Genomic DNA, 24,649 nt, shown 5'->3' on the forward strand with positions numbered 1-24,649 from the left:
TATAGAGCTCTCTAATCGAATTGTAGGTACCTCTCTAAAGAATTAGGGAGGTCCGATTTGAAATGAATGGGTAAAAACGGCCACTTATAGAAAGATTCCGTGGTAACACCCGTATTGTTAAATTTCTATCTTCGAGGTGGGAGGAGTGTCCCAATGACCCGCCCCTAATATAATGGTAAATTCCCGCAGGGGTTAATGGTGATACAAGCGTTGTAACATTTCCCTCGAGAGCCAATGTGGCCCAAATGTATTGTTAAATTCCCACATAGTGTCCCGAACATAATGTAAAATTACCTTAGTGGCCAAAACGTAATGTCATATTTCCATACTGTGGCACTATAACTACTAAGGTGAAAGAAAGAAAGAAAAGATTATATCATTCTTGACGCTGCTGCTTTTATTTTTGTTACTGATAACGCGTATAATATTTAGCATTCATAGAGGTATTGGCAGACTGGTTTTACAGACTGTTAGATAACAAAATCATATTGTTAACCAGTCTAAATGTCATGAAGACTACCGCTTCCGGTAATTAATTTAGACCGGAACATTGAAGATCAAAGAAGAAATTAGTAATCGTCGATACTGTAAAATAATACACTTACTTTGTTTCGCATAAGGATACACAATAGAGAAAGAACCGCAAAACATAGATAAAACGGAATTAAAGAACCAAGGGCTTAAACTATCTTCAGTTGCTTTGCAATGAGATGTAAAAGTTGCCTTTGTTGGTTTGAAAGCAGAATCCATTGAGAATCTTGTGTTTGAAATGCTTATGTTCTCGAAGATAATTGGTATGCGATATTGTGTACTAGAGTCCTTGTAATAAGTATAACTTACAATGAGCTTAAATTGTGTGAAAAACTGTGGATGAATGTGTGATAAACGTAACATTTAAAATACCGGCCAAGTGGATTTGTCCTTTTCAGTGCCCCCTTATAAGGTAGCATGCTTTTTCAGCATCCTCTGTGGATATTTATAATCAGGTTTCATATGTTGTAAAGAGCATCAGAATTTACGTTCATCTTGGGGGCACAAGTTGCGTTGAAGTGAACAGATCTGACAATGGGTAACAAGCACACATGTTGTGTGTACAAAAGTTCCAAGAAGAGCAAGCACAAGGAGGAGGTTTACCAGCCTGCAACCCAAAATGCACAAAATGAAGAGTTGGTAAATCAAGCAACCGAGCAGAGTTACGGTTCACTACCTGGTGTCCCACACATCAGTGACAGAGAGGTGCTACCAGAAGGTACATGGATATATGCATCAGTTCACTAATGTTCTTGGCAATTAGCGAAACCAGCTCAGTACATACACTGCCTGCACATCAAATTATAAAATGATGACAAAATGTTTGAATTCTGTTTGATCAAAGCGTGACTTTCGATTAAATATTACAATATTTTGTCTACATAATCAGTTTAAACCACACACACACACCCACCCCTAAAAAAAACAAACCATTAATCATTTACCAAAATATAGTATAGCTATTAGTCAATGAAATTTGGGTACCAAATGTTATTGTAACATACCTGAATTCCAAACTCTTTGTTGCCATAAGTTTCAGAAATCACAAGCAAGTGCATGCTGCTTTGCAGTTACTGCTCTGGAAAACTTGAAACAGTGGTTAGTACACACTGATGTATTGATCTGTTGATTGATGTAACATCAGAGGTATGTTTACATCTTTTGCTGTAGCTTTTTTATTATAATTTTTACATAAATAAAACAACTTCCATTTACAAATGAAGGTCACTGTTTTTCCTCACTTTTTGATTTAGAGCAATCTTTTGTGTAAGTCCAAATAAAAGAATTCATGTGCTTCTGGTTGGCCAAAGTTCTTGTTTTTTCATTCCCGACCCTAGCACATCCCCCACCCCCAGAAAATAAAAAAAAATAAAAAATCCCCAAATTGATTTGTGGATCTAATTGAGCTGGCTTAGCCAAGTACTTGAAGTGCTTAGTATATTATATCTATACTAATTATTATAATATATATATATATATGTTCAAAAAATATAAAAAGTAAATTAATAAACAAATACCTGTTTACTCTGATTTTAAAACCAGTGCAATGGGGAGGGGCCTAACCCATCAATAAAGAACATGCTTATTCTACAATAGTTTCCAGATGTGTTTGTTTCATTACCCATAAAGTTTGCAATAATGTTTAGGTAATTCATTTATAAATAGGGGGCCCCCGAGTGGCTAAGTGGTCTAAAGCATTCACCATTATGTATCACTGCCATCTCACCTCTGTCTACATGGGTTCGAGTCTCAGGCTCAGCTAATGTGGGTATGTGAGGAAGCTTGCCAGTAGCTTCTCATGGGTCAGTGTTTTTTTCTGGGGTTTTCCATGTTCTTCCTCAACCATTTATAGTGTCTGCCATGTCCTATGCTGAAAAATGGCATTAAACCCTATAACAACAACAACAACATCATCATTTATAAATATAATGTTTATTTTAAACATTTGTTCAATGACAGTTAGTGGTATGAAAACATGCAAGATCAAAGGTAAGGATCACAACAAAAATATACTTAATTTTGGGCCAAACTCAGCATTGTTTGATAGTATTGACTGACTGTGACAGTAATGATTTATTAATTATGGACTCTAGGGACTGACATTGTAATGGACCCACCATGTTGTGGACACTCCAGTGCATGACAGAAACTGGTGAATGCAACTAGTTCTACAGTTTTTGATGACGGCCTGTGAAACTTGGCATATTATATGGTCATCGTGTAAAAATATTGATGCTATGTGTAACAGTTGCTTTTAGATTTATTGTGTTGTTGACTTATTGTATTGTGTTGACTTGGAGCTGGATGTGGTGTATAACAGAATCTTGTGAACATAACTAGTAAACTCTTTCATTTTTCAGTAAATCAAACTTTGTACATGTTAAGGTCATCATCTCAAGACACGAGTATTGATAAACCAATAATTTTGCAATTTTTTAAAATAGTTATTGCTCTGCTCGCAATTTTTTAAAATAGTTATTGCCCTGTTTGCAATTTTTTGTTAATAGCTGTAGCCTATCTCACAATTTTTGTTAATAGTTATTGCCCATCTTGCAATTTTTGTTAATAGTTATTACCCATCTCACATATTTGGTTAATAATTATTGCCCATCTCACAATTTTTGTTAATAGTTATTATCCAGCTGGCAATGTTAATAGCTGTAGTCCATCTGACAATTTTTGTTAATAGTTATTGCCCAGCTGGCAATTTTTGTTAATAGTTATTGCCCAGCTGGCAATTTTTGTTAATAGTTATTGCCCATCTCACAATTTTTGTTAATAGTTATTGCCTATCTCACAATTTTTGTTAATAGTTATTGCCCATCTTGCAATTTTTGTTAATAGTTATTGCCCATCTCACAATTTTTGTTAATAGTTATTACCCATCTCACAAATTTGGTTAATAATTGTTGCCCATCTTGCAATTTTTGTTAATAGTTATTGCCCAGCTGTAGTCCATCTCACAATTTTTGTTAATAGTTATTGCCCATCTTGCAATTTTTGTTAATAGTTTTTGCCCAGCTGGCAATTTTTGTTAATAGTTATTGCCCATCTCACAATTTTTGTTAATAGTTATTGCTCATCTCACAATTTTTGTTAATAGTTATTGCCCATCTTGCAATTTTTGTTAATAGTTATTGCCCATCTCACAATGTTTGTTAATAGTTATTGCCCAGCTTGCAATTTTTTTAAATAGTTATGGCCCAGCTGGCAATTTTTGTTAATAGTTATTGCCCATCTCACAATTATTTTTTTAACAGCTATTGCCCAGCTTACTTAATAGTTATTGCCCAGCTTGCAATGTGTTTTAATAGTTGTTGTCCATCTTGCAATTTTAGTTAATAGTTATTGCCCAGCTAGCAATTTTTGATAATATTTATTGTCCAGCTTCAATTTTTGTTATTAGTTATTGCCCTGCAGGCAGAGTTTGTTAATAGTTATTGCCCATCTTGCAATTTTTGTCAATAGTTATTGCCCATCTCACAATTTTTGTTAATAGTTATTGCCCATCTTGCAATTTTGTTAATAGTTATTGCCCATCTCACAATTTTTGTTAATAGTTATTGCCCGGCTTGCAATTTTTTAAAATAGTTATGGCCCATCTTGCAATTTTTTTAAATAGTTATTGCCCTTCTGGCAATTTTTGTTAATAGTTATTGCCCAGCTGGTAATTTTTGTTAATAGTTATTGCCCTTCTGGCAATTTTTGTTACTAGTTTTTGCCCAGTTGGCAATTTTTGTTAATAGTTATTGCCCTTCTGGCAATTTTTGTTGCTAGTTATTGCCCAGCTGGCAATTTTTGTTAATAGTTATTGCCCTTTAAGTGGCTTGACTGCTTATGATTACAACCTGTCTTCAACTCTTGTAAAAAAGAAAATACCACTGAAAATTTGTTATCATCTTTAAATGCACATAGTAAAAGACCTTTTATGCTTTCAGACTGTTTTAAATGATTTATTACCATTTTTACTTGGAATTTAGTAAATGTAGCTACTCTCATAAAACTTGCATATTATAGTCGTCAGCAGTGGATGTGAATCTTAACTGTATTTGTGTTATATTCAGAAGTTCTACTTTTGTACCATAGATTCATCTTCATGTTAGGGATGGGGTGTGGTGTAGGAAAGGTAAGGGTGTATGTACATGAACATTTATGTGCAAAAGTTGCTCACTGTTCCTCTAGTTTACTGAATAGAAGATTTTGCAATTATTTGATCACTCTTAATATGCTTGGAAGAAGATTGAAAATGAGATTTCCTTGTGAATTTCTTTACTTGTGTTAGGCACAGTATAATTGCTACATTCTCATATAGGGGCCTAGAGTGGCCGAGTGGTCTAAAGCACTCACCGTTATGTATCACTGCTATCTCACCTCTCTCTGCACTGGTTCGAGTCTCGGATTCAGCCAATGTGGGTATGTGAGAAAGCTTGCCAGCAGCTTCTCGTGGGTTGGTGGGTCTTTCTGAGGTTTTGCTGGGTTCTTACTCCACCATTAATACTGGCCGCCATGTATAGCCTATCATGTGCTGAAAAATGGCGTTAAACCCCACAACAACAACAACATTCTCATATACATATAGGTGCCTTTTTACTGGGAGAAATTCAAAAGAAACAGTTGCCCATTATAGTTCTTTGAAGAAAAAAAAATGCAATCTGTTAATGTAAGCAGCATAAACAGCCATTATTTTCACCTTAGGTGATCATGCAAAAAGCCGTCAATACATTTCTACAGTAATGAATGCTTGAATCATTTTGGAATTATGTCACCCATGACAGAAAATTGAGCGAAGGTCAAGGGAAGTATTGCAGTCTGTAACTCGGCATTAAGCTGTAATATTGGACAGTCTAACCCTGTATTTACTTTAGCTGTAATATTCGATATCCTGACTTGGCATTTACTTTAGCTGTAATATTGGACAGTCAAACCTGTATTTACTTTAGCTATAATATTGGATATCCTGTCTTGGCATTTACTTTAGCTATAATATTGGACAGTCAAACCTGTATTTACTTTAGCTATAATATTGGATATCCTGTCTTGGCATTTACTTTAGCTGTAATATTGGACAGTCTAACCCTGTATTTACTTTAGCTATATTGGGTATCCTGTATTGGCATTTACTTTAGCTATAATATTGGACAGTCAAACCTGTATTTACTTTAGCTATAATATTGGATATCCTGTCTTGGCATTTACTTTAGCTATAATACTGGACAGTCTAACCCTGTATTTACTTTAGCTATAATATTGGATATCCTGTCTTGGCATTTACTTTAGCTATGATATTGGACATTCTAACCTATATTTACTTCAGCTGTAATATTGGACAGTTTGACCCTGCATTTACTTAGCTGTAATATTGTATATTCTAACTTAAGCTATAACATTGGACAGTCTAACCCTGCATTTACTTTTGTTTTAATATTGGACAGTTTAACTTTAACTATAATATTGGACAATCTAACTTGGCATTTACATTATCTGTAATATTTGACAGTCTGACCCTGCATTTACTTTAGTTCTAACATCGGACAGTCTAACCCTGCATTTACTTTAGCTGTTATGTTAGATAGACTAACTTGACATTTACTTTAGCTCTAATATTGGACAGTCTAACCCTGCATTTACTTTAGCTGTAATATTAGATAGACTAACTTGACATTTACTTTAGCTCTAACATTGGACAGTCTAACCCTGCATTTACTTTAGCTGTAATATTAGATAGTCTAACTTGGCATTTACTTTAGTTGTAATATTGGACAGTCTAACTATAACTATAACATTGGACAGTCTAACTTGGCATTTACTTTATCTGTAATATTGGGCAGGCTAATTTGGCATTTGCTTTAGTTGTAATATTGGACAGTCTAACTTTATAACATTGGACAATCTAACTTGGCATTTACTTTAGTTGTAATATTGGACAGCCTAACTTGGCATTTCTTTTGCTGTAATATTGGGCAGTCTGACCCTGCATTTACTTTAGCTGTAACATTGGACATTCTAACCCTGCATTTACTTTAGCTGTTATATTAGATAGACTAACTTATCATTTACTTTAGCTGTAATATTGGACAGTCTGACCCTGCATTTACTTTAGCATTAAAAATCAGGAATTCAGTGGAACTGAATGGTACTAGAGATGTGAATTTGTAACTTACGAAAATGTTCATACTGAAGATGTTCTATTCAGGCCCCCACCCCTGCCCAATGTGTTTTTGGGGCATTTTTGTGACCTTTAAATGAACAAGAGGAGATGATAAAAATGCCTTTATTCTTAGAGGGTGTTATCCTTGAAGAGACTTTAAGATATAATTTTATGTGTGTTTATTCTTTTTTCAGATAAGATTGGTGACCCATCCAATAATCCTCTTGAAAAGACAATGTTCTACAAGCGTTCCCTGAATGAAATCAACAAGAGTAAGTTAGAATTGTTGCAAACACTTGTCTCTTTCTTGTACATTATGTTATCACCCTAGCCTGTATAGATGTGTGGTTTGCTAATTGTACTTCCACCTCCATAGAGGGTGTATATAGGAATCTTCATGTTCATCTGCCCATCGATCCGTTCATTTTTGTTTTGCATTTCTGGCTGTCACACAATCCAGTGAATTCAGCTAACTGTACAGTTTTTTGACAGATTGCCATGAAACTTTGCAGATATTATGGTCATCACCTGAACGTGTGCATATAAGCATACTTTGCTCCTGCAATTTATATGAGCTATTACTGTTTGACTTTCAGCTGAATGCAGTGTATGGCAAAATCTTTTCAATACAATGAGTTTAGCAGTTTTGAAAGGATCTCTCTGAAACTTGCTAAATGTTAGTCATCATTTGAAGATGAACCTATCAGCAAATCATTTTACTTCACCATTTTTTTTAAGGAGTTATTATTTTTTTAATCTTGGAGATGAATGTTGAGCATGAGCAAATTTTGTGAAAGCAATATACTAGTTTCTGAGCTTTTGTGGAAAGCTGTGAAACTTGGTACATATTAACATGTGGGTCATCCAGACCTGCCAACCCTCACAACTTTGACATGAATTTCACAATTCATGATGGCGATTCATTGATTCATGCCACATGCAAAAATTCACAAATTCCCCAATTCTCAGTGGCTTAAATCCATAATAAAATAACTTTTATCCCATTATGTGCCAATAACAGTCCTCTGCTGCTAGTCACAATAAAAGTTGTTGTCACTGATGCCAATAACAGTCCTCTGCTGCTAGTCACAATGTTAATAAAACTATGTCCAATTGTTAAAGTTTACCAGTGTAACAAGCCTTTTGAAGTATTTAATCTATATTTAGAATAGAAGTTTTGCAAATATCTGTGAAGACAATTGGGGCCTAACTTGAATTGTTTTTATATGGCACATGTACATACTCATAGCAACTGCAATTTTTTAAAACAAACACAAAATGAAGACAGTTTTTTCAAGCGTAAGAATTTTTTAGATATTGACTGATTAGCATATTTTGTAATTTGATTGAGTTCATATTTTTCCATGGATGCACCGACACCACTAATTGTTAACCATTCGATGTCTCATCTTCTGGATTAATTCCATTTTGTAATTAAGTTACAGTTTAAATGTTTTCACCTTCAAGGAAAAAGAAGTGTATTCCACAAAAAGTGAAGTATAGATTGGAATACACCAAAAAATGGTTTTGCATTCAGTCATCAAACATTGATGTATATTATGCGTTTTTGCACACAGTGTTCCGCAAATTTTAGAATTGGGAATGTGCACATGGGCTCATATTGTTGTTTACAATTGACCTGTCATACATGTACTATATGATAAGATTATTTTAAAGTACATGTATGTCAAGTTAATTGTAAGCAACGATACGAGTCCCTGTGGGCAGGTGGCAGAGACAATGTGAAAAATGACACTGCTTGCAAAAACCACAGATAGTCCTGTTGGGGAAATTTATAGCACCCAGCAGATTTCAGCTCTGGAATACTTTCAACTGAAATTGTGCAAGATACCATTGCTGAAGCATTGTGAGTTTTCCTGTTGAACATAACGTGCCTTTATCTTTTGAAGATCAACGACAGTGAAAGAGTTATTTCAATCGTGAGGAAAAATAAGATGGACTTTTGTGCCTCCTTATTTGCTGAATATTTGCAACAATTTTAGTCACCAACATCAACCACCAGGCAAGAAGCCTGAGCTGTTACCATAACCCATTTAAGGAAGTTCAAGTCTTCCATGGCATCTTGTCAGCACAAATAGCGTGAAGTTTGTGTATATCAGTAAATTTGGCTGCAAATAAATATGTATATATAATTAGTGTAAGGCATTGGCAGCAGTCATTTTCCACTAGCTCAACAGACTTTGCAATGAGCATGCACCAGGTGGACTGGTCTATGGCCGTGGCTTCCAGCTAGCTGGGTTTTATTCTGCACCATTTCAAGTTACATTTAAGGTTGTTTTCCTACCTTTTCCTGGGGTACCCTCATTTCCACTTTTTCTGCTTGAGCTCACCTTAGAAGAGCTGTCTCTGTATTCTGGTCTTCTCCATCTGATTGACATGACCAGACCATCAGATCTGGGCTCTCAGCAGCTGTGCCTTAATGCCAGGAACACTGAACTTGTTGAGGACTTCTGAGCTGGACATGCTGTCCTGCCATTGGATGTGCATGACAGACCTTAATGAGTGCATGTTGACTTGCACAAGCTGCTTCAAATCCCGATACAGTTCAGGTTTCACAACCATAGAGCAGTTAGGTGAGGGTAACAGCTTTATAGACCCTAATCTCAGTGGACATCAGAACATTTTTTGCTGCATGACTCTGATACGAAGTCTTCCTAAATATAAATATTTAGTTTTAAAACAAAATTAGCAGGCAGGCTAGAAGCTTAGAATTGTCTTTGCTATCAATGACTAAAGTCTAAAAGGATAAAAACAAGGAGTCGGTCACCTACTTTAATGAGTCAGCCATGTTTGATTGGTTGAATTCTGGTGATGACAAAAGTGTGAATTTATAAATTCATTCTAAACTACAAAGAAGACTGCCCTGAAACTTTACATACACATTTATCCCATGGTCTGGTTGCTACAAAATGATAATAGTGCTGATCTGACATCCAAGATGGTCACCACAATGGCCATATTGAAAATCAGAGCTTTGCAGCTCCTCCATGGATAGACATATCAACACTGGGTATTCACTAAAAAAAACATTTTAGGAGGTCCAGTTGGTTCCAGATAAAAATGGTACCAATCTGTTGTCCAGTATGGCCTCTTCAGAGGTCATCTTGAATATACTCCTCCTGAACAGAAAGTCTCATTGCTATGGGGTTTTCACTAAAAGACATATCTAGTCAGACCTGAATAAAAATGGTGCCAATCTGTTGTCCAATATGGCTGCTACATCAGCTATCTTGAAAATATTGTTACTGCTTCTTATCCAGGTTTTGTCAGCATGGGATTTCACTAAAGGACTTTTTATGATGTCTGGTTGGTCCTAAATAAAAAAAAAAGTGCTGATTTTGGCGTCCAGTATTACTATAGCAGTAGTCATCTTGTTATCACTACTCCTCCTGAATGGAAAGTGAAATTGACGTGGTTTTTACCAAGAGACTTATTACGGTGTCTGTTTGGCCCTAAATGAAATCTGATATCCATATTTTTCGATGGGGAAAAATTGTTCTCCATTCCATCTGGTTTACCTCAGCATAGATGATGACATAACTTATAGTATTGATGAGGCATAAATTGTTTGGAGGGAGTTTGTGTTATGTAATCTATGTCATAATAGTCGTATAATATATGATATAATTGTAATAGCATTTGACAATATTTGTGTAATATATGACAATAGCTGTAGAATATTATGTCATAAAAGATGCATATTCACATATTGGCACTGTATATACTTGCTTTGAAGTCAAGTTGGATTGCAAATTACGTACACCCAGATCTGTCATTGAATAATGTGCCGGCAGATTCTGTATAGTTTTTTAAGAGACATAAGTATGACAAACAGCAAGGACATGGATCTGCCTGCACATTATGTGATAGCAGATCAGGGTCTAAGTTGTTTGCAGGTGTACTACACTTTTAGGCAGATATATGGTATGTGTCAGTTTTCAGGGTTTTGCAAATACTTGGAATTTTAACAAGTATTTAAAGTTAGGATATTGGACCTTTTTTTGTCTTACCGTATGAATCAGTATTTTGGTGCCTTTAAATTTCTTGTTTGTAGCAACCATGAAATCCAGGACAAGAATTCTACAGAATAATGTCTCACCTTCTCATCTGTGGCAAAATCTAAAGACCGTGCAAAGTTACTATAGCAAAACAAGTAGATCACTGACTTACTGTTGCAGTGAGCAATGTCTTTCAAGCTTCTCGCTTCTCAAACCAGAAAATCAAAGCACTGATGAACTTTCATCTGTTTGTTAAATAAAAGAACTGCTAAGTACCAAACTACACAAAATTTGTATATGAAGAATATTGACTTCATGGTAATGTCTTTTTTAAGCAGTACAGTGTATTTGCTTTTTCTTCATTCTAAATTTAATTGGAGTGTATTGAATAATAAAGTACAGAATGTTTTATTTCTTCCAGACAACAAGAACAGAAGAAAGAGTCAGTATGATGACCACAACCATGTAAATGTAAGTTTGAATATTTTGTAAAATGAATTTAATGATGGACATATTTCAGCTTTATTTTGTGAGAACTCTATGTTCATCATTGTTTTGTGTTGTATACCCAGCCTTTGCTTGTATATTTGCATAAATGTGATTTTCTTGATAGTTCATGTTGTCACTAGCAACAGCTATCCTTCATTATAGCATCTTTAAGAATAATGTGATTATAGATATAACTTCATGAAACGGTAGGTATGGATTCTACTCCCTTTCTACAAATTATTAAAGAAAAAAAGAAAAAATTTGGGATATGTAAAATCTGTGCCAAAACTATGTACTTGAATTGTCTATCAGTTCTGCACAATGAAATTTGCCAAATTTAAAAATTTGGGGCTAATTTTCAGGCAAAGGAGTCATTTTATGCCTTGATGCAGGGGCTTAAATATATGCATAATATTACATTGGCCCTATTTTTTTATCTATATAAACATAACAAAAAAAACCCAGTTTTTACATGTTTTTATTACATTTCAGAGCACAAGAATAATTATTAATAAATATAACAATACCATTATATACATGTCAAGTTCAATGTATAGCATATGAAAAGCAAGAATGAATAAAAATGTTTCTTTATAACTGATAATACAAAATACTGCTTAGTCTTTACGAAGAATTATGTCAATGCCACTGACACTTCATCAGTATCTGCCTCATTTTTCCCAGACCATTTCTTAAATGTCTTCCTGAAATCAAAATTCTCAACATTGGTCCCATCAGTAGAAATTCTTATTAAATTTTTCAGAGTAGATATGCCCATAGAATTTTGTAAGTTTGTTTTGATCAGATATATCTTTGATATAATCAACTTTACAGTCGACAACTGGCATTCTTGTAGCTGCATCCTGTGTTACTCTGTTAAGATCAGACCACAAAAATGTATTATCTAAGTAAATAATCCCTAACACACTAAGCAGTCCGAAGTGCATCTCACACTCACAGTTTTCAATAAACATAAATTAATAACACATGCAAATTACACCAAATTTTTTTGCCGACCTGTTCAACAACAGTGTATCCACCAGCCATTCTTTATTTCCTACTAATCACATTTAATTGCTTCTCAAAACTGACTGAGAGCTTGCAGTTAGCTGCAATTGTGTTTGAAAAATGTCTTATTTATCATCTACCAACATGATCCACTGACTGCTGCAGATAGCGAAAACATATTAAGTGGCCCAAGTCACTTATATAAGTGAAAAATTAAAAATTTACTTTATAAAAATTTGTCCCCACCAACTTTCACCAGTCAGTAAAAAAAATAGTGCCACTTTCAAAATTCTTTCACATTTAGCGACAAATGTGAAGCCTAGCAGAGGCCCTGCATTCTTTATTATGTTTATATATTTAACTCGGTTATTTGCACCCAGTATAAATACTGTGATAACTGAAATCATGAAACTGGTGAGTGAATGTATCTTGATCTGTACTGAATCCTCATCAGAACATGATCTTACTGTGACTCATATTTTACGTTCACTGATGGGTTAAATCTTGTGTTTTAAGTGTTTCTCTAGTTCCGTTTATGCTAGAATCATCAGACTAGATGATCATGCATATTTGTATTAGTACAACTACCTTACAATGAATGAAGATAACTGTGACCTACATTTCACATTTGACTGGCTTAAGTTAAATATTTGCATTTATCTTATGACCAGATGTTTTTCTGCACCTATGTACATACTGTCATACCTTTTTTCGCGCAACTTTGTGAGGGGTTCGGCTTAACAAGAACTACACTCTCATAAAAGTAGGACCCCGTGACATGTATTTAATATTTCACTGCCTCATGTTCAGTCTGAATCACTGTTCATGCCAAATAATGAAATTAGACGATTGTGTGTATCTATACTTGTAATGTTTCCCAATTTATTGCCTTAAATTTTTACGTTTAGCTCTGTTGCTATCACAGTCATGTAACAAAAGAATGTTTTTACATTCTTGCTCATGACCATATGAGATTCAGATAGGCTAAATGTATGTGCATATTATCCCTCCAAAAATGATGAAACTTGGTGAGTGGATGCATCTTGATAAGGATGTAGAACATGTTGATGACCACACATATTCTTCAATTGATGCTAAGATTCTGTCCAACTCAGAAAGCTCTTTCTGAACAGTGTTGATTGAATTTGGAGTAAATATTTTTAGTCATGGTATGTTTTCCATACAAATGACTATTCATTGTATTATTGAAGGATTATTCTCAACATGTTCACTGTGTATGTGGGAATGAGTATAGGAATTAGATGAGTGGAATGCATGCTTTTCATATAAACCTCTTCTGTAGTGGCTGATCAAGGTAATTATTCATACATGTACTGTGCTTGTAATAATGGCTGTAATTCTAAGGTCGCTTGAACTATGTCTTTCACCCAGTAAAATCCGAATGCCATGGATGGAGAATAATAATAGCTTCTGAGGCAATAATACAAAAACAGCATTAATGTTAAACATATGTACTTACAAGTAGAGTCCAAGTGTAAACTGTGTAGACCCAGATCTTCTGTCACATAATCTCCTGGCAGATCTAGTTTTTGCAGTATCTTAGTAAAAACAAGCCATATGCACCCTGATGTGTGGCACATTATGTGATAGCTCAACAAGGTCTTTTGTTTGCAGTTGAACTTCACTTATAGTATATACGGTACTCTCTCATTTTTATTAATTCATTACAGTACAGTAGTCCCCCTCTTATAAGGCCACCCCTATTGCAGCAGGGAAGTGACCTTATAATGAAGGTGGCCTTTCTAGAGGGGGATACTCTCTCATTTTTATTAGTTCATTACAGTACAGTAGTCCCCTTCTTATAAGGCCACCCCTAATTGCAGCAGTGAAGTGGCCTTATAATGAGGGTGGCCTTTCTTGAGGGGGATATTCTCTCATTTTTATTAATTCATTACAGTACCTCTGTTTTGTCACAGTATATATGTATGTAGGCAGAGAGGTAAATTATTAGTATGTCAACACAATACTGGCTGTATAGCACTGACTGAAAGTTACAACGATGTTACATTCTGAAAAGATTACAAATTAAAATCTACAAAGATTAATTGTGATTTTAAAAAACTTTAATTAAAAGAGGAACCAGCATTTCATTGACAGGATAACTTTATCTTGAACTTGTTTTCTGAATGATAATTAATGTTTTTATTGGCTACTGCAGACTTCTAAAGATTCACAGAAGTGAGTTATGTGTAATTGTTGATTACACTGTGGTTAACATTGAATGAATAGATAAAATGAACTGTCGAAAATGTAATTACATAACTAAAATTATTACAACATGTTTGACTGCCACTTTGGTTAATTTCCTCCATAGTTGACGTCATCAGATTTGTGATTTTTTTTGCAGTAGGCAGTTATAATGATGGAAAGCTGTGTTTATATTTATGCATACATTTTGATGTGTTTTTGTGCATATTCTTTAAGGAGTGTTGTCATAGCAGTTGTCTTTTATTAAATCAAAATTGTTTTTTTAAGTTTTAAAATAAATGCTGTAAGGGAAATAACACAAGAAAAATAGAAGAACTGGAATCAAATGTTCTGAGGAGGAAAGTATTACTACTTTCCCTTTAAAACAAGTGAGACAGTTATGAACTCTGAACTAAATCGCTGTTTTCCATTTTGCAAGTAAAATTTACAGTATAATTAAATGATAATGGTTGAAAATTGATTTGCTTTATGATTAAGTAAAAATTGACAGTTCGTTAAACATCTGTCCATGATGATTTCTTACTTATATTTCTAATTTTCCTCCTTCCTCTCATCAAATCAGCATATTCCATCTGTAAATTTTTTTATTTTAGTACATACGTCTTTTTCACTGGCATCTTCATGGTGCCTGACTACTCTGATGCTTTGTCCCATCAGAACCAGCCCAATTAACTAATATCTATGAAAAACTCTTTGACTTAACAAAGATGACCTTCCCTGTATAGAATCATAGCAAAAGAGGTGATGAGGGTCACAGTGATATTTTATTGAGCAAATATGCTTTACATAATTAGGATTCCTTCGTTTTCCTTTCAGAAAATTTGTCTGTTTTGAGTACGATCAACTGCTTTTATGTAATATGACCAAGTTACTGAATAACAGATGTATGAGCATGCAAACACAACGATAGACCATGGATATAATACTTTATGAAGGTAGAGCTGCTTGTAAAGCCTGCCATAAACATTGTTTGTCTACATTCAGAGCGAGGGAAGGACTGTCTGATAACAATGTGTATTCTGGGTTTGTAAATTTTAATCTGAAGGGGAGGGGGGTATTGTAAAAACGTTAATGCAGATAAAGCTTGGCTGAAAGTAGGAAACTGATTGGGAACCAAACCAAAACTAGTCATCAGAATTGACCAATAGATGTGCAGAAAAATACACCAAAGAAAATTAGGTGCATCTCTTTTGTCTTTTCCTGACCAAAAAAAACCTGTGGTTATGCGTGCTGGACATGCAACAAAAATTTGTGGGAAATCCATCTTGCCATGTTCATGGTGCAATGTGGTATAAAGCAGCCGTGCCAATATCAGAGTAGTCTCCCCTGAATAGCATTTTTTTTTTTTGGTGAGGGATCATTGTACATGGGTTATCATATTATGTCAAAATAATATTTGTTGAGACATTGTGTTGGATGAGAAAATGTAATAATGTCATAATGATTTGTTTTCCTTAAGGCACGAAGAAGACGTCTGGTATGTTTCTTACAGATTGTTTCCTATTCTGCAGCTTTTGTGAATGTGTCTATCAGCTTTGTATTAACATATAGAAATATAGTCTTGTTAAGGGTTTCAGTGACTTTATTTTGTGATATTCTTGGAATTTTGTGTGGGATTATTTCTTTAAAAAAACACAGTTTTAACTATATTCATTTGATTTTAAATAAATGTTTAGATTTAGATTAATTAATTGTATGTTTGCTGTTACTGTCTCTTCATTACAAAATCATAAATTCTATCAGTTTGATGTTTTAAGATTATGGTATTTTTACCTTTGTCCATTATTTGTAAATCGGAGTACATTTTGCATTTAGGTCACTGTTTGTCCATCCATTTATACATCTGAGTACATTTTGTACTCAGGTCACTGGTTGGGCATTCATTTCCAGGCTCTCAACAAAGCCATTTTTTCATATCAAATTTTCATCTTGAGTACACACATGAATAAAGAAATAAAATTGTTTGAGTGATAATTACAATATTGTTGTATTATGTAATATGTAATGGCTATTGTGTTTTATAAAGAATGTTTCAATACAACTACAGTGCAAATACCAAGTTTCCTAAATTCACATAAGTGTGTACTGGCTCAGAGTTTAGACTTTTCTTTAAATACCATATATAGTCACTTATAAGTCCAGTACAGCTGTACCCAGATCAAGTTGCAAAATGTGTGAGCAGATCAGGGTGTGTGCAGTTTGGTAGGTGTATTCAGTCAAACAACCAACATATACCTGATCTGATGGTAGTTTAGGATGTTTTTTGTTTACAGTTGGGGGTCAGCTTATAAGCAGTTATATATGGTAATTGTAATGATAAACCTGGATACATCCCTACTACATTGGGTATATATGGTAATTGTACTGATAAACCTGGATACATCCCTAGTACATTGGGTATATATGGTAATTGTACTGATAAACCTGGATACATCCCTACTACATTGGGTATATATGGTAATTGTACTGATAAACCTGGATACATCCCTACTACATTGGGTATATATGGTAATTGTACTGATAAACCTGGATGCATCCCTACTACATTGGGTATATATGGTAATTGTACTGATAAACCTGGATACATCCCTACTACATTGGGTATATATGGTAATTGTAATGAAAAACCTGGATACATCTCTACTACATTGGGTATATATGGTAATTGTACTGATAAACCTGGATACATCCCTACTGCATTGGGTATATATCGTAATTGTAATGAAAAACCTGGATACATCCCTACTACATTGGGTATATATGGTAATTGTACTGATAAACCTGGATACATCCCTAGTACATTGGGTATATATGGTAATTGTAATGAAAAACCTGGATACATCCTTAGTACATTGGGTATATATGGTAATTGTACTGATAAACCTGGATACATCCCTAATACATTGGGTATATATGGTAATTGTACTGATAAACCTGGATACATCCCTACTACATTGGGTATATATGGTAATTGTACTGATAAACCTGGATACATCCCTACTACATTGGGTATATATGGTAATTGTACTGATAAACCTGGATACATCCCTAGTACATTGGGTATATTTCGTAATTGTAATGAAAAACCTGGATACATCCCTAGTACATTGGGTATATATGGTAATTGTACTGATAAACCTGGATACATCCCTAGTACATTGGGTATATATGGTAATTGTAATGAAAAACCTGGATACATCCTTAGTACATTGCGTATATGTGGTAATTGTACAGATAAACCTGGATAAACCCTTAGTGTATTGGGTTGTGCTATGTTGCAGCTTAATACAAGAAATAAAAATTGCAGATCCATTTTTCTGATATATCAAATTACAATTTTTGTGGTACTGTCTATCCATCTATCCATTCAGAAAGGTGGGGATCTGAGTCTGGGGAAGATGGTGGGGGAATAAGTAATAAGAAGCATTGGGGATCATTTGCTTTGGTGAACCATAGAGGTAGTTCCATTATCTTTTTCTTTCTTTCTTTCTTCTTTCATAGAAGATCATTGAATGTATCATTAGTACATGTCATGCAGGTTTTATAGCTTAGTAATATCACTTGTACATTGATTTAAATATATTTCTTGCATTTTGCTAATTTCATATTTTCATATGCTTAGAAAAACCAAATGTCTTGGAAGTGTAAGGTCAGTTTTTGAAATTTAAATTACTTCCCATTCTTCATATGATGACAACAAAATGTATACTTCTGTTGTGTTTTTTTATTATATAGTTGTATTTCATTGTATTTGATTTCAATCCCATGGCATATGTATACTCATGATAACAACACAAAAATTTTGGAGATCTTGCACAGATGAAAACCTGTTACAATGTATCAGCTTTCCTCCTTCCTTGTTTACATGTATATACTCACCAGAAATCCCTATATCATCCTTCAGTATCACAGATCAGTATTATTTTCTTCTTGCACAACTTTGCACCGTATTCATCTTGCTTTAATAACAGATGTTAAGATCAAGGCCCAACAAAGTTTTTACTCTCTATAATTTTTGTCTGGATTAAAGCTGAAATAATGAAATTTTCAGTATTTCTCATACTTTGTACTTTGCCATTCTTACTCATTCACTATCATATAAATATTCAAGTACAGTAAACATACATTGTATTGAACATTTTCCACTAAGTCTGTGTAGTATCCACTAAAGTGCACCCCACTACACAGTGGAATCTCACTGAGTTTTTTCAGGTGAAGTTGAGCATGAGTTACAGTGTGTTGTTGGGTGTTAGACTTATTTTCTTCTGGAAGTTCATCTGAAATTGGGGTAAAAAATACATTTTTGGGGATACTTCTAGATGCACCCAAACGTCTGTTTCTGAGAGGTTTTGTTTAGCCAGATGCTTATGAGTATTTGTTTTTGATTAGCTTCTGCCCCATCAATGTACAGAAGGATAAAACTTCGACTTTTTTTTCTTGTTGGCTTCATGATATTTGTGTCTTAGCCCCATTTACTCCAAAATCTCAAACTTATCCTTCTTTTTGCAAAGGTTCATCTGTCCATGTGCAGGTTGGAAGGGCAAAATGTCTAAAATCTTGATACAAACTCTTATTTTCACAACTGGTAATTTTCTGCCTTAAAAAACGTTTCAAAAATTAACATTCTTAAGCTGTATTGTTTATGTGAGTCTATGCTATTTGGTATCATTGTAGATCTACAGCTTTCTCCTTTTATTGTAATACCACCTGCCTTTGGTGGATCCTAAGTGGTGTTGAAGGTACAGAGCTTTAAAGTAGGGTCCTACCACATGATGCAGAAAGTTTGCATGCAGGGATAACAAGTTAATTGATTTATGCCACCAGCAGTAAGTCCTTGGATGTAATCCACACATTGGTGGGGTAGAATCCACCCTAGATGAGTAAAAGTACACCAGTGTAAGAGAAGTACATTGTCAGTTGGAGAAAGATTTCAGAGGCATAGTTCACTAAACCACTCAGCAGCACCCACCACTAATATGAGTAAAATATGGTGAACACACTTTGTGTGTACTGTACAAACTCTCATTTGCATAATTATGCACTTCAGTTCAAGCTTGGTTCTGAAAACGGTTGTTAGAATACAGAGCAGTTATATTTATTAAAAATACTCTCCGTTACATTCCTGTTTTTGCAGATACTGTACGTAATCTAACTTCATATAATCCATTAGCACTTAGTCCATTTGAAAATCAAGCATCGCTTTGCATGCATTATGTGAGCATGGAATGTTTGAATTACTTGGTTTGTAGCTTGCATGCACAACCAGGTGGACTAGGTCCTAATAAAATTTGCATGTAATGTTAAACCACTCTGTATTTGATTGTTGATAGACAAAATATCAATTCCAAATGGAATAGATTGATGAAAGCTTTAATTATATTTTTGTAAACACTAATTTACAAATTTCAATTGTTAATTGATGACAGATTTTTTATTCTGAATTTAATACATACATAGTGATTACATTTCATTAAAACGTACATGTAGCAAATAGTATTTGTAACATACCTCATGTATCACATTACAAAGGAACTAGATTTTAGTAATCAGTAATGTGTATATCTGATTCAAATAATCAAATATGTGACATATTTAATATGTGTTTTAACCATTTAGAGCAGATCTGTAATTATTATATTCATCTGAAAATATTATTGATTAATTGGATAGCACTATGACTGCTGATTATTTTACTATCATTAGTCCTTACAAAAAGAAAAAGTCTTTAGCATGGGTTCAGGTACATGAAGAGACATGTCTGTCTTCTTGATTAGCCTCAAAAAAAATTACCAATAGAAGATTAGAACTAGGCAAATGTTTATCTACATCACAAACTTCTGTTTTCAACTGTAAATGAAGATAGTATATGTATTTGTACTTAAAGCTCACTGTTCGTCAGATTTTCCATTCATTTTTCAGTTTTGGAATGACTAACTTGGTTGAAAATTTGGAAGTCCTTTGCTTCAAGCCTTGAAGTCCCATATTTGCACTTCCGCCAAAAAAAACTGTCAATTTCAGCTGTGAGGTTCAGTACATATGTACTTGTTAGCAAGAAACTACCAGCAATCCTATGGAATGCTACTGGCAATAGATAGGAAGGCAGTAAATGAATATTTTTTACAGACAACTTGTTAAGATATGCCAAAATGAATCCCTTAGACTCAGTCATTTCCATACCTTTCACACAAGGTTGAGACAATAATGATGACAATGTAGAAAATTATGAGAGTTGTCATTTTTTTAAACGGGTACTATAAATTAATTACTAGGCACAATTAATTATCTCTGGCAGCAGAGACAAGTTGCCTTTTGGAATGGATGGAACAGGTGATTTATTAATTATTATATAGTTAGAAGAAGACAAAGTCCCATGGTCATAAATTGGTAGAATTCTTGACATCCTGAAGAATTAGGCATCTAATATGCTGGGACCCCCATGAATGGAAACCCCGCTGTACATGCATGTATTTGTAGATAAATACAGTACCACTTGAGATAATTAAATTTAATTATATAATATGGTATTGTATTTATGTAGGTCTTAGATAAGAAGATACATTTGTATTTTATTCTCTAAATATTCTTGATAAATTTAATAATTGTATGTCGTTGATAGAGGGATACATCTTTATTTACTGTTACATTTAGTAGCTGTGGTTCCTGTTGAATATGGTGTTGTCTGTAGCCACTCTGTCCCGGGAGGTTTATATTGCAGTGCAGGCTGAAGGCAACTGAAACAAAGAAATAATTTTATTGGCAAGATTGTGAATTTGTTGACTTAAAATAAATCAACCATAACAAATTTCCCATTATTGTCAATCATTTAGTTTTGTGACCATTTATTGTGAAATCTGTAGTTCTCTTAGTAGGTGTCTAAAATATAGTTAAGTAGGTACAGTTTAATTTGGGATTAATTAGTGCATAAGTGTATATTTTACAAGTAATTTCACATGTAATATAACATTTTGGACATTCTTATACATCTTAAATTTTGCAAAGGGGTGTGTGTATGTGGAGCGTGGATATATGGCTATAATTGGGTTATAGAATTGAGATTTTGTGCATTTTTGTACTGTATACAGTACTAGGGTTAGATGGTCAGCAGGAAATGCTTTCTTTGAGATCCTCTAGGATCCTTTATAAGCTAGGGTCAACCAGAGTGCAGGGAGTCAACAGGAAGAACTAAAAGTTTTAGAACTTAATTAAATATGAACAAGATAAACCATCTTGTGTGTCTAATTCCCCCATGAACAGTTATATCAGATACTGCTCTACAAGAACATACTGATCTACTGTCAGATATGACCACCATTATAATTAAAAAAAATTATTAAAAAAACTTTAAATGACTCCAGAATCATTGAACATAATTTGACAAAAGTTGATAGAAAGCACATTGGCATGAATACCTTTTAAATTTGTAAAATTGTTTCCAGTCCACCATTAAATATGGCTGTCATTACTAAAAATAGAAAGCATCATTCATACCAATTTCTTTAAAGGATTCCAGGCTGCCATCAAGTATAGCAAACAGACAAAGTCTTAAACAATTTCTTCTCAAAAAGGACTTTACATAATTTTATCATATCTGACAGAAAGAAGGATGGTGTGATGATGTTTCAAACTTGTACAAATGATGCTTGATCCACCTCTATTGCCACTGTTACAAAAGGTAGAAAAACTTTGCAACAACTTTTCAGAAAACCTCTTTAACTTTTGTATTTTGTACTTCATGTTTACATTGATTTGGAACTGTTTGTCTTCATAAGGATTTTGCAGTTTTTTATTTTTTACATTATTAGAACTTTAACAATAGAGCTACTGTTGTGATTAAATGCTAATGCATACATATTCCTCATGAAGACTTTTCAACAGAATTTGAACAATTTTGACAGAAAACGTGTTTATACCAATGATGCCTATCCAGCATCAAATATGGCTGGCATTACTAAAAATAGAACAACTTTTAAATGACTTTTTGAAAAAGTGTTCAGCAGAAATTACCAAATTTGACAAGAGGCATGCTCAGAAGTTATTGAAGTAAATTTCGTCATATTTGAAATGAAGCAAGCTGATATTAAGACCTTTCAGTCTGTACAAATGAAGCCAATCTGCAATCAAATATGGCCACCATTACTAAAAATAGAAAGTTCTTGAAACATTGTCCTCTCCAAAACCATTGAATAGAATTTGACCAGATTTTGCATAAAGCATTCTCACATAAAAGACTTTTCAGGTCTGTTCAAATGATGCCAATATGGCTGCCATTAAATGACTTCTCTAAAACCGCTGCATAAATTTGATCAAGCTTGATAGAAAGCATCCTAGCATGGAGACCTTTCACATTTATGTAAATAATTTCAATCTATCATAAAATATCACAACTGATATCAAATAAAAGCACTTGATTTACATCTCATCAAAAAACACTTAACAGAATTTGACAACATTTGACAGAGAGCATCCTGGTATAGAGGGTTTTCATATTTGTACCAATGATGCCAATCCACCGCTAAAAGCAAATAACTATTTAAACAGATTTATGAGAAAACTAGTGAATAGATTTAGTGCAACTTTCATGCAAGCAATCCTTGCATATGTGCCTCTCAGTATTGAACAAATTATGTTGTGCCATCTCAGATGGATGCATGATTTTGAGGGATATTGTGTAATTATAGGTTACTGCAGTTGTATGGGAAAATATGAACAAGTTTTTTGGACGGAATACTACACAACCTTTGGGAGTGCAGTATATCCATCCGACAAAACGAGTTCATATTTTCCCATCCAAATAGAGTAACCTTTTTATTATATGCTCATTTTCTTATTCAACTTAAGGCTTAATTATATAAACAAAATACACTACAAGAAATAACGTAAATGAATGTGTGCCATATTCCAAACTAAATACAGGAGAGCAGATTCATCATTACACAACAACAACATTATTAATGCACACATAACTCCACCCAGATAAATTTGAACTTGCTGCACGCTAGACATAAGTTTCGAAAGGAAATGGCGTTTTTGTCTACTTGAAATTTGGAGTCATATTGTGTATGAATGTGCATTGCAACAAGTTTCCCATTTGATCTGGAATGAATAGATTTTGGTATTTTTGTCGATTCTACGAAATTTTGTGATTATGGACTGGATTCATCTGTGCAAATTGTACATGAAATGCATCAGATTGAAGCAGCATGGGAGAATCATGTCTACATCTGCAAGTGTGTTTGTTCTGTCATTGTCTATTTGAAATCATAATGTGGGAACAATATGAAGTGTAGCAAAGCAGCTGGTATGTGGCAGTCCACAAAACATCTGTTTTAGTTCATTCAGAAACAAATTTAATCAACCAAAACTTAAAGCGTCTGCTACACAAGAGTACATGATTTGTTTACATAGTAGTTCCTAATGCACTATCAAGCACATGTGTCCTGCGCGTGAGTGCAGTATGGTGTGCAATATCATAAAATACTGAACGATTCTGACAATGTAAAGTTAAGAGAGACAAAAATGAGCATATAATAAACACTGTTACACTACAGGTAGTAGTTTGCAAGAACCATTTGTATAGTTTTTAGCTCTACACTTGTTTCAGTCTGTGTGTTGTGCTGTGTAACCCACAGGGGACAGTAAACTGAATATACATGTAAATATCTTGCATTCTCTCACTTCCTCTTATGGAACAGTAATATCTGTGGCAGATCCAAATGGGGTTCAGAGGGGTTAAATAGTATACATTATAGTGGGGAAAAAAAGAGAATACTGGCCATTTTAGAGAAATGAATCATTCATTTTCAGAAATTGAAGCCTTATAGAAAAAGGTGGATCTGCCATTGAATATCTGATGCTTTTCAAACCTAGTTGCAAGTCTAATAGTAACAGTAGCCTTAATCCCTAGCAATATCAATGATTACCCCATCAGTATGGCAAAAGTAATCCAAATTGAGTGTAATAGTAATAACAGCAATAACATCAATTACCCCTAGTATACTCAATGATAATTACATCAATATGGTTTAAGTAATTCAAATTGAGTGTAACATCAATTACCTCTAGTATGCTCAGTGATGATCACTCAGTATGGCTAAAGTAATCCAAATTGAATTTAATAGTAATAACAGCAAAGTTTTGAGTTCATTTTCTCTGTTCTATTAAATATAAATAGTCAGAGCCTTGTATATATCCAGAATACAAGGGACAGTACATCAAATGTTTGGTT

The 24,649-nt window shown here is 34.0% G+C and overlaps 1 protein-coding gene across 3 annotated transcripts in view; it reads left to right on the forward strand.

The window, feature by feature from the left end:
- The first annotated feature begins 523 nt into the window (after positions 1-523).
- LOC149790746 (cyclin-Y-like protein 1) overlaps positions 524-24,649 on the forward strand; it is a 50,277-nt gene continuing 26,151 nt past the window's right edge. The window contains exons 1-5 of one of the 3 annotated variants that reach the window (XM_089972799.1): positions 524-1,249; positions 6,874-6,951; positions 11,120-11,169; positions 15,884-15,901; positions 18,047-18,073. In XM_089972799.1, the coding sequence (XP_089828925.1) occupies positions 1,066-1,249; positions 6,874-6,951; positions 11,120-11,169; positions 15,884-15,901; positions 18,047-18,073 (357 nt within the window). In that variant the 5' untranslated portion in view covers positions 524-1,065. The remainder of the gene's footprint in view (positions 1,250-6,873; positions 6,952-11,119; positions 11,170-15,883; positions 15,902-18,046; positions 18,074-24,649) is intronic. The other 2 variants (XM_089972800.1, XM_089972801.1) reach the window with 2 other exon arrangements.

This window comes from Sinohyriopsis cumingii, chromosome 10, assembly GCF_028554795.1.
Source record: "Sinohyriopsis cumingii isolate HCF-2022 chromosome 10, ASM2855479v2, whole genome shotgun sequence".
Taxonomy (NCBI): domain Eukaryota; kingdom Metazoa; phylum Mollusca; class Bivalvia; order Unionida; family Unionidae; genus Sinohyriopsis; species Sinohyriopsis cumingii.